This window comes from Gopherus evgoodei, chromosome 5 (assembly GCF_007399415.2).
Source record: "Gopherus evgoodei ecotype Sinaloan lineage chromosome 5, rGopEvg1_v1.p, whole genome shotgun sequence".
Taxonomy (NCBI): domain Eukaryota; kingdom Metazoa; phylum Chordata; order Testudines; family Testudinidae; genus Gopherus; species Gopherus evgoodei.
In genome coordinates, this window is record NC_044326.1 from 87966253 (window position 1) to 87978259 (window position 12007).

General features: G+C 38.0%; 1 protein-coding gene across 5 annotated transcripts in view; it reads left to right on the plus strand.

Moving 5' to 3' along the window:
- SLC10A7 (solute carrier family 10 member 7) overlaps positions 1-9319 on the plus strand; it is a 200968-nt gene extending 191649 nt beyond the window's left edge. For 3 of the 5 annotated variants that reach the window (XM_030563642.1, XM_030563641.1, XM_030563646.1), the window contains 3 exons: positions 1276-1421; positions 5460-5498; positions 8918-9319. In XM_030563642.1, the coding sequence (XP_030419502.1) occupies positions 1276-1421; positions 5460-5498; positions 8918-9058 (326 nt within the window). In that variant the 3' untranslated portion in view covers positions 9059-9319. Of the gene's footprint in view, positions 1-1275; positions 1422-5459 lie in introns of all 5 variants that reach the window. The other 2 variants (XM_030563647.1, XM_030563643.1) reach the window with 2 other exon arrangements.
- The last annotated feature ends 2688 nt before the right edge of the window (positions 9320-12007 follow it).

A 12007-nucleotide genomic window follows, 5' to 3' on the forward strand; every position in this document is an offset into this window, starting at 1 on the left:
TCTTGCATTCTCTGCTAGACTTCTGTGGAGCTTTGCAGGTTTGGCTCATGGCAATTTGTCCAAACTTCTTGCGTTTGGTTCATTTAGACTCCCTCCATCCAGATGGTTCATGTTTCCTCCAAACTCGGCTAAGGTTTGCCAGCCTCTATAAACCCAAGTTTGGGTTTGTGATAAAAATTTCACCTATTCAGGTTTTGTAATGAAAGTTTCCCAGATCTCATCCCTCCCATCCTTTCCCTAGAGTTGAATCAGTGACCTGGAGGTGAAGAGTTTTGTGTTTTATTTCCAGCCCTATATGGAAAAACATTCCATAAAAAGAGATCCTCTCAGATTATATATATATTTTAAAACTTATTTTACAGAACAAGTATTTAAAAAGATACCTTGTTTTAGTATATAATGGCTGAGTCAGACAGAGACATACAAATTCATTATCTGTCAAGATTCTCCTTGGAAAAGTGTAATAGAAATGGCACTGTTGAGCTCAAATTAAGACTCCTAGGAAAAATGTCCTACATTCGGGACCTTACTTCCACTCCTCCCAATCCCCAGCATCCTCTGTACTCTAACCATTTCCTAGTTCCCTGCTAACTACTTCAGCTGATTCGTTCTGCCCCATTAGTTCATTAGGACTTTTGTCTTCCTCCCTTTCTTGGAAAACTCATGGCCAGAATGAGAAGTGATATCTCACTAACAAATGACTGTTGGCTTTGACTGGCACTTGGCTCTACCTGAGCCATAAGCATCAACCAGAGCAGGGAAGGCTGATGATTGAACACTTCTCTATGGAAAGGGAGTGGGGCAGGAGTTTGTAGGTGCACAGTGCTCCCACACAGCTGGTAGGACTGGAGGAAGATTATGAATGGGAGCAAATGGGTAGGTTCATAGGGAACAAGTGAGAAAAATGGGGCTAGAGCAAAGGAGAGAAAAAAAAAAGAATCCAAGACTCCCTCCAGCACCTGCACAATCACCCTCCATCAAGGTGCAAATCTGCATCAGACCTCTGGCTGGAGCTTGGCATCACTCCACTTAAGTAGGGAATGTATGTTTGAAACCTTTCTGGTATTTTAAGGCTGCCAGAGGAGAGGATGGGGTCCTCTTCAGTGGAGTTGGTGTGAATCACCTGGTTTTTTGCCTTTCACAAGATTCTTCTGTGTCTTCATTCTTGCAGAAATGTTCTTTTTGAAATCTTAGTAAAATGTAAAATGCTTTGCTGTGATCTTTGAAGTGAAAAGCAAAGTCGGAATTTTAAGTCTGCTGTCTTTGTGCCCACAGGGATTCCAATGCTGAAGATAGTATTTGCCGGCTATGAGCACCTATCTTTAATTTCCGTCCCCTTACTTATCTATCACCCAGCTCAGATTCTTCTTGGCAGTGTGTTGGTACCAACAATAAAATCTTGGATGGTTTCTAGACAGAAGGTAAGAAATTGCTCCCACATAATATTTATAATGCAGAGTACTATTTTTTTAATGTAAGAAAAAATAACAATAAGTAAATGTAACTCTGAAACCCTTCAGTGTTCTTGTAGATACTGGGCTAGGTTTCCTTTGTTCCTTTCTTGTTTTATGGTGTTGATAGTCACAATAAGACTGAATTAAAACCCAGGATTCAGACATCCCAGATTTTTGAGAAGTTCAGATCCAGATCAGACCTCTGCAGCTGGCTTCTTGCTCTTTAGGCACCTGACTCAGAAAACACCCAGTAAGAAGGCCCTTGATAGATCTGAACTTTGCAGCATGAGCCAGTCTCTATCAAATAAAGCTAGCTTTGGAATTTCTCTTCTGATGAGATTTCATACATATCATTTTAAGGTCCTGCGTATCTTCTGGGTTTTGTTGTTTTGTTTTTAAATGAGAGCCCTGTATGCAATGAATTAAAATCATTCAGGAATAAAGCTTTCATTGTTTTCTAATATCATGTTGTCCTTTATACTTATGAAAGATATACAGATTACTCGGTGGATGAATGGTATTTCATGTCAAGTTTTAAAAACAAAAATATAGCATTGGCTGGTTCATAGGGCTGTAACATGATACAGAGATGTTTTTCATCTCTAACCCACGGGTCAAATTCAGTTTATTACAACAGTGATCGGTGCTATTACCATTTGACAGCTGTTCAGTGGTCCATGTGAAATAAGTTTAATGGTGTCTGTCCAGTTCCTAACATAGAAATATCAACACCAGGAAACAAATCCTCGTGATGGACACTAATTGGCACCTCTGGTTAGCAGAAATGACAAGGATTGAATGGGTATGGAGACTGGGAAACTCTCACCCATACAGGGAGTCCTTGTAAGTGAAAATTGAGGTATGATTCAGCACAGTGTGGGAAAGCTTACACTGCCACTGCCTAAGTCTTCTCAATAGGCAGAGAAGAAAGCTGACTGAAATTTTCAGAATTTTAATTTTCAACAAAAATGTTGGGGTTGTTGAGTCAGCAGCCAGAGAGGACATCAGCTTCCAGTGCTATCAGTCCTATGCGTGCATCAAACTTGGAGGCTAAGATTTTCAAACTAGTGATTTGGGGGGCCTCCGGTTTTGGTTCCTAACTTGAGACACCTCAAACGGTCCCAATTTCCAGAGAGTGGATCCTCAACACGGTCTAAAAGTCGGGCCACTTTAATAGGCACCCAAAATCACTAGTTGCTTTTAGAAATCACGGCCTAAAACTCAGATTAAAAATTTCATGCCCTAAAAATGCCCTTTCAGGTAGACTTTATCAATAAAAGTACAGTAGTCCTGATCTTCAGCTAAACTTAGATCTAACTTTGTGCTATTCCTGCAAAAAAGGCCCAGTTAAACTGGCATAGCTGAGGATGATCACCACACTGCTCGTGTATCACCTCACTCCTTCCTGTGGCCAGGATAGGGAGTATGGCTGGAGCTAATCTGCACATCTGTGATCCCCACTTGTAGTGTAAAGGCCCTTTGAGGCTGTTGGCAGTTGTTGCAAGTTACAGTAGCCATCAGGGAGGGTACAAGATTGGGGGAGAGCAAAAGTGATTTAGAACCACCATTGCACCCTCCTTCGGAGCTGCACCAAGCACTAGTTTCTTATTCATTAAGCACCAAACAAGTCATCTACTCAAACTATAATAGTGCAATAAAGATATTTTGAGAAACTGTCATTCTGCTGCACCAATATATTTCACTTGGTCTCCTAGGTTATTCACATGAATATTATTTTAATTATTTTTTTTTAAATCAATGAAGTTTTTGGTACAGATGCAATAATTACAATAGAACTGAATGTTGTGACTGGATAATGGTCTCCTGCTTTGAAAATAAACATGTCATCATCACCTTGATGATTATTTTCCATAAACACCTTGGCTTCACTTTGGCATTTCTCTTTCAGTGGGAGACGGTTATCCAGTCACAGTTCTCAGTTCCCCTGACATTCTTCTTAATTATGATAGTACATGTGATCTGCTTATATGAAATTGAATTTAAATATTTAGAGGTTCATCTACAGTAGGATATTTCTAGCTTGTAAATATGGCAGCAAAATCTGCCAAACTACAAAGTAAAAGAAATTGTTACCCAAACAAAATGTGAAATTGTCTCTCTCCCCTGAACTCCTTGGTATATAATATCCAAGAGTACAGTTTCTAATGGCCACATTTTGGCAGTCTTTAAATGCTAGTGGTTGTTGGGAGACATTACATATGCCCAGTTTATTTTTAAGGATTTTTTACATTGGTTTTAAATAGCATCTTCCAAGGAGCTTTTACAGGCTTGAAAATATATAAAACTAAAGGACAAATATTTGCAATACAAAGACTCACCAATTCACATCTCTCAAAATATAATTCACTTATTTAATCAACCAACCCCAAATAACAGTCTCCATCCTCATACCAACTTACATCTGTTAAAGTACCCCTTCAGGATAAGCCCAGGAAAAAGCATGACTATTCCCTGATGAGGGTCAGCAAATCTAGTCTCTCTAAGACCTATAGGAGTTGTGAGTTAACTTCCAGAATTCAGAACTTCTCTTAGAAAATGTCCTGTCCTTCCTCCCCTGCCCCACCTTTTATAAAACAATGGGCTATTAGGACTAGCACCATCCCGGATAGAAATTGCAGACTTATACCACAGGAAAGAGCTGGCCTCTCAAGTAATCAGGTCATTTAAAGCTTTTTTTGAACACTTTATTTTTCACCTAGAAGCTAATTGGAAGCTTGTATAGATCACAGAGCACTGGTGTAATGTGCCATAGGACGAACTACTTAATAAATAGAAATCCACATTAAGTGCCACGTAGGGTGGTGCATTGCAGCAATTTTATCTCCGCAGGACAGAGGCATGGATAAATAAAATAGGGTCTTGCTCAAAAAAGAAGCCATGCTTCTCTGTTCAGATGCTACTACCTGAGCATCCAGGAGCAGCTATGGTCTAACACTGCAATTCGGAGGACAAACCGCTACGTGTACTCCCTAAATCAAGAGGCCTCTCCCCGCTGACCTACAGGCACTATCCCCTTTATATGAGTTGAGCCTCAGCTAGACATGGAATAATTTGCTCAACTTGGGTCATGCATCATGGCAATATAGAGTTGGGTGATGTCAGCATATTGGCAGCAACTAGTCATGTATAAGTACTTAATGGGATGGTTGACAAGCTGTAGGAACTGATACAGACATTAAATGTATTTAAAATTACTGTGTGAGACACATCAGGACTGATAACCTGCTTGCTTATTGTTACCATCTGGGACTTCTTGGAAAGGAAGCAATGATATTCGATCACCCATCAATGCAACTGGTAAAATTTCTGTACCATAATCAGGCCTGAAACCAGATGATCAGAAGTCAAGGGAATACGAGGACTCCAGATATTTTCTGAATAGCCTCTCCTTAAGCTTCTCAACAACCTGTCCCAAAAGGAATTTAAAACAGGTCAATAATTAGATTATCTGCCTCACAAGATGGTTTCTTGAGCAGAGCCTACCAGTTGCTCTCTTAAGGATAGCTAAGACTCAGCCCATCAGCAGAAATGCTTTGACATTCTTCTCCAACAGCTCCAGTGCTCTCCTGCTGGGCTTTGCCACTCATGAAGGAGACAGGTACTAGTCAAAAGTTGTAATATTAAACTCCCCAGCACCTCAGTGAATGACAGTGACTGAAAAGTAAGTAGAGGGGAGTTTGCATTTGCCCCCTCCAGGTGCTGCTCTGCCTCCACAGGGGCACATAGCTCAGTTTGGAGCCAAGTGATTTTATCATCCAGGTAAGATGAAAATCCTTCACGGCAAGAAAAACTTGACTCTGCAACTGAGTGGAAACGACTTAGAACCTTTCAGTTATAAACTGTAATAAAGCTGGATAATATGGCTTCTCAGAGGCACCTGGAAATACACTGAAACCTTTACATGCACTAAAATAAAAGCTTGCCTTGTATTTGGTTATATTCTTTAGCAACGCAATAAATGACTGTTTTGTTTCATGTTTGCAGGCACTGAAGTTAACAAGACAGCCCAAAGCACCGGTGAAGGTATAACAATGGAAGGAGTCCGTGTTTCAGTGAATGTATATATGTACTATACTGTACACACACAGATAATTGAGAAGACTGGTATTTGTGAATGTTGCTTTAGCGCATATTTTATTTTTATATCTATATTAAAAAAGATATATCTGTTTAAGTGCCTTAAAATGCATTTTTGGCAAAAGCATTGTTTCCAGAAGCCACTTTGTTAGTTACTGCAAGAGATTGTACAGTATTTTGTAGTCATTTAGTTTTTATTTTTCTAACAGAACAAATTATCATAATTAAAAGCTGTGTTCCCTTCATCACCTCTCATTTGAAGCTAGGATGCACCACCCGTAAGTTAGTGTTTTAAACTAGCTAAAATGATCCAGGGCACATCCCTGTGCTGGCTAACTTTAGAGCAGTGCTTTCTGAAATTCTGTTCAAGATTAACTTGAATTTCTTATGTGATTCTCTTATCCTCCCTAGTCATATGACTGTGACATGCCTTTTTCTTCTGAGTTTGTGTACACTCAGCATGGGGCCATCCATTGGGTAGGAGCTGAGAAGCATAAATTATTTGCATTTGTTGACACAGTTGTCTAGACATTCCTTCAAAGTTAATGGTTTCTCAAGAAATTTCTTTCAGTTCCATATTATGATATCGTGGCATTGTAGATCTTAAGTGCATCATAAGTGTCTTCAAAGAAATGGTCTGGTGCTTGAGTTATGAGTGAAATATTTGCGTTTTGCAGCTGAGGGTTTTTTATTATTTATCCAAGGTGAACAGAAATTGTTTTTTTTTTCCTATTCTTTCTCCCAAATGCAACACAGAGATTTGCAGTGACAGAATTTAGTTGCTCTGTTTTAAATAGAATCTTTACCATAGTAAAAGCAAAACTAAGTTATATATTGCCATGTTAATAAACCTCTTGAGAACAAGAAAGTTGACAGTTTTTTTCTCTAACTGAGAAGGTTGTAAGCAAATTAAGAAGGAAGCTTCTAACAACAAGAACATTATCATGGTTAATTTGACAATCAAATGCAAATATTTTCTTTAAAAATAGATTTATTTTTTTTTAATAAACAGAGAAAAGGGACCAGGGATACATGTATGCCCAGAAAGAAAGGAGTACAGGTAGATAGTTGAACACACAACAACAAGCACTTTATTCAAAATGTCAAGCAATTAGAATGGGTGCATTAACATGGACTCTAAGATGTACCTATCTGCTAGAATTGTGGTGGTGGCTTCCATTAAAAAATAAAAGGGAAAAAAAGTAAACTTCGAACAGTAAAATAGATAAAAGTACAGAGTTCAGAGGTATCCTGCATGTCACTATTCCCCTTGCACTCAATTGCATTGCAAGTACTCACTGCAAACACAAAGGGGAAGATCCTCAGTTTGTCTCTGCCATAGCTCCATTGAGCTATGAACATTTATACCAGCTGATGATCTGTCCTAAGATGCCTGGGATACATGTCCCCATGTGTTGGTCAAATTATTTTTAGCTGTATCTCTCCTGTTATTCTTGGTTTAACATAAGAAGATTCCATTCGGTGCCAAGCAGAGATGCCTTGTGTTAGCAGAGATCTCTAGTAGGCTGCTCCATTGCCATTGAGATTAAAATATCAGACGTTATTACTGGTTGTCAGTGATGTGTTTTGAAATCATCAGTCCCTAATTATAAAACTTGCAAGCAACAAAGATCCTGCAAGGTGTTGATGCCCTCAGTTTCCATTGACTAGAGTTGACCCAATGAAACGAAACACGAATAAGAGTTCAGGGTGCTCAGTGCTTTGCAAGAGCCTGTATTGTCTAAGCTTCTTTTCAGCTGCAAAGAATGCACAGAGCAGTGGCCAGTGAGCTCAAAGATGTTTTTGACAAGTGTGCCTTTAGAAGTGTGCTCAAACCCAGCTACCCAGTTAGATCAAACGTAAGTTTTTAGCTCCAAATGATAAGCGTTTTCAATAAAGTGGCTCCATATGCATCAAAATTTGTTTGCTTAATGCTTAAGAACACTGAGAGCAGCCAAGGGTTGGCTAAAGGGCACAGTTCCATTCTAGCTTTTTTGTTTTGTTTCCATGAATCTGTCTGTGAACCCTCAAAGTATAAAAAGGCCTGATCCAGCTCCAATTGAGATCAGTGAATCTTTCCATTGGCTTTAATAAACGTTGAATCAGGCCCAAAGACAGCATGAGTTTGTGGTTGACTGTTATAAATTATTAAAAGAATTCTAGCACACACAGTTGCTTTTTCCCCCTTCGTTGGTTGTGTCTTGTCTAAACAGTCAATACACTGCTAATATTCCAACTGATCTACCTCTCTGTACTGAATCTAATGCCTTCGGTACATGCAACAACTAGTTTAGATTCCATTGAAAATGTCTGTCTTTGTTATAATTTTACTGTGTTAAAAATATTCTTAAGACTATTTTCCAGATAATTTTGTTAGATCCTTTAGTGTAATTAGTGATGGTTTAGAGCAGCCTAAATGGTATGTTTATTCCTGTTTTTACATAAATTAATGTTGGATGTATTGTTTTGAACGAGATATAAAGCAAATCTGAAATACATTTTTAAATCCATACTTTGTGGAACTTAATTATTCATATCCAAAATATTCTGTTATGTTTAAAGATGATTAAGCTGTTCATTTTGTGCCTTCAATTATGCTTACATGTCTTTATAAAAGGAACACATGGGACTTAGTTTTGTTAATGTGAAATTAGGGGAAAGACAAACTTCCTTATCTGAGTCTGTGTTTGGGGTGCGGGGTTCTAAGTTGAAGTTTCATTCTTTTATCAGTGCATTTTCTGCATGTTCCTTTTTAAAAAAAAAAGTGTGAACAATTTTTAAAATATTTTACTAATTAAATTGAAAAAAGTTCTTTGTCTAGAGACAGTCTTTTTCTTGTTGATATAAATAACTTCAAAGACCTATTTTTATGTAGCAGAAAAGGTGAGAGCCAAGCAGAGGATATGGCAAGTTGTAGTCAGATTTAAAGAAATTAATTTAACATAGTACTGTTTTATAAATAGAGGATTAGAAAGTTTTCTGAATGTTTCTGACCTTGGCTTCAAATTTATTGGGAGAAATACAGCAGTCTATATTCAGACTAAAACTCCTTTTGATATAAATGATATTTTTGGACTATGTTTAGGACTTCAGGATTCTGCTCACTCATTAATGCCTTACATTCTGCATATCTGAGGTTCCATATATTACTGTCAATGCAAACAAAAAAAATCACACATTGTATTGTCAACTCTACGTATCAAAAGTTAACAGAACAGCTAATCATCTCTTATGTGTTGGAATAAACAAAGCTCCAAAGCTAAAAGAGTATAATGGCCTACGTAGTATGTTCAAGTCAAATAATTTTCTAATTCTTTTGAAATCCTGACCCACTACTTTTTTGGTTTTTGTACTTTCTGTGTCAGTTGCTTAGTTTGTGCGAACACAGGCTAAAAGAGCAGCAGTCCCAGCAGAGACTGATGACTTGTATCCATCCACAGAAGAGAAACAGAGGAATTCAGCAGTTTGGTTTCACAAAAATACAGTTGTATAAATTATTCTGGTGAACAGGGAAAGAGGAAACCTTTGTAGTATGCTCCCTAATCACAATTTTCACCTTCAGTTGTACGTGTGGATGGTTTTATGCAGGAGTGGAATAGAAACCAGGATAAAAAATTGTGTGTATACATACATACCTGTGTGTGTGTTTATGCATACATCTCTGGAGAGAAACAAGTCCAAAATATGTAAATGTTTGCAAGTGATGTGTGGAAGAATTTTCTTTTTTTGATGTTATTCTGGCATTAAAAAATGAAATACAAAAAACACTGGATTGCATTTCGTATTGAATCATAATCTACAGAATTATATCAGACTATCACAGTATCATACTTCTTTAAACTTGTGTCAGGCAAACTATTTTGCAGTTAAATAGATGATGCAGCACTGGAGTGATGCATTTGGGGAATTACTACCTGGTAATAGGCTAAATCATAAATTCTCCATTTTGTTATCATTCAAATTCATTTATATTACCATTGTTATAAAGTACCACATGCACCCATGGCCTCTTGCAAAGACATTAAATAGACAAGGGACTAAACTCTGCCCTTCAGTTACATTTGTGCATCTCCAATGAGCTGTCTGTTAAACTGTGAAATAATCTCACGTGGAAAGCTGTTTAAGAAGCACTTCTATTGTTCTAAAACTGCTCTGTGTTATATAGCATGTAAAGAGAGTAAATGAAGAGTAGCTTTATTTTAAGTGTGGTGGTTTGTCCTCTCCAACCCGTAACAAACCTAATCTCCACTGGCCCAGATTACAAGAGTTCTGAGGTCAGTCTATCCTCTCATATAAACAGATTGTACCTTCTAAGGAGACCATACTTAGGTGTCTCTATACTTTCTGATCTTTGAACCACTTACCAAGTATAGTTGTCAAACTGTAAATTCTTTTGGATCTCTTTGGTTATATGTAGGCTTGGAAGGATTAGATGATTATGGGTACATGTTGGTACATGTCGGTTCCACCGTGTGTACACAAACCAGCGAAAAATATTTCCATTGATGATAATCAGAATATACAGATAGGCAAATTAAGAAAAAATGCTGCTTGAGAATTTATTAGAGTTTGATTTAAGGATATTTACTTTGTCTATTTTGACATGTGATGTTGACAATTTGTGTTTTAGCTGTTATAAGATGTTAACTTTTTGAGGCTGTGTCTACTGTCGTTAAATAATTGTCTGACCTGCCCTTAATTTCCCACAAGTGTGAAGACTTAAATTGATAAAAAAAAAATGCTTAGAACCCATAATTTGTACAACTACTGAAATTTAAATGAATGAAAAATAAAAAATGGTTTTACATAAACATTAATATTAGATGTCAAAACTATGAAAAAATAATTTCTACAAAGCTCTATGTGTACAACTCCTTGAAGCTACCACTTAACAGAGTAATCTACAGAATGATACAATTTGCTTTTCAAATAATTATAAATATGTGCTGTCAAACATTTTTAGCCTTGGTTTTAAATACTGAAAATTAATCAGTGGTGCCATGATTTACCACAAAAAGTAGTCATCTACAAAACTGATGTGCATTGCTGTCATAAACAGATTGTTAAGGGTTAATGTCTCTTGTACCTGTAAAGGGTTACAAGCAGGGAACGGGACACCTGAGCAGAACACCAATCAGAAGACAAGATACTTTTAAATTTGGGCGGAGGGAAGCTTTTGTGTGAGTTCTTTGTTTGTTGTGTGTTCTTCTCTCGGAGGGTCTGAGAGAGACCAGACATTACTACAGGCTCTCTAAGTTTCTTTTCATATAGTAAGTAAAAACAGGCGGTTTAGGCTTTTTAATTGTTTTACTCTATTTGCAATTGTGGATCTGGCTGGATAACTTTTGTGTGTGTAGTTGCTGGGAATATTTTGATTTGTATTGGTACTGGGGGGAAAGTCTCTTTCTGGTGTCTGTAAGCTATAGGACCCTGTATATTTACATCTTGAAGTTACAGAGATAATTCTTTACTTTTTCCTTTCTTTTATTAAAAGATTTCTTTTTTTAGAGAACCTGATTGATTGTTTTTCCTTGTTTCCCTTGTGTTATTCCAGGGGATTGGGATAACTCACCAGGACAGGTGGGGGGGGGAGATAGAATCTCTCTTTGTTTTCCTTGAATCTATTTGCCTCTTTGTGGAAGGGAAGGGAGATGCTTCTCTGTATAGTGATTTAAGAGGTTGGATCAGTATCTCTCAGGATAGCCCAGGGAGGGAAATTCTGGGAGGGGGAAAGTTGGGGGAATGGTTTATTTCTCCTTGTTTTAAGAACCCAAGGGATCTGGGTTCTTGGGGTCCCCAGGGAAGGTTGGGGAGGTCAGAGTGCCCCAAAACACTATATTTTTGGGTGGTGGCAGTGCTATCAGATCTAAGCTGGTAATTAAGCTTAGAGGATTCAGGTGCTAGTATCTCATTTTCTGAATTCTAAGGTTCAGATCTGAAAAAGATTGCTATGACATGGTGTTAGAGGTGGGATCCATGTCATAGCAATCTTTTTCAGATCTGAACCTTAGAGTTCAGAAAATGAGATACTAGCACCTGAATCCTCTAAGCTTAATTACCAGCTTAGATCTGATAGCATTGCCACCACCCAAAAATATAGTGTTTTGGGGCACTCTGACCTCCCCAACCTTCCCTGGGGACCCCAAGAACCCAGATCCCTTGGGTTCTTAAAACAAGGAGAAATAAACCATTCCCCCAACTTTCCCCCTCCCAGAATTTCCCTCCCTGGGCTATCCTGAGAGATACTGATCCCAACCTCTTAGATCACTATACAGAGAAGCATCTCCCTTCCGTTCCACAAAGAGGCAAACAGATTCAAGGAAAACAAAGAGAGATTCTATCTCCCCCCCCCACCCGTCCTGGTGAGTTATCCCAATCCCCTGGAATAACACAAGGGAAACAAGGAAAAAACAATCAATCAGGTTCTCTAAAAAAAGAAATCTTTTAATAAAAGA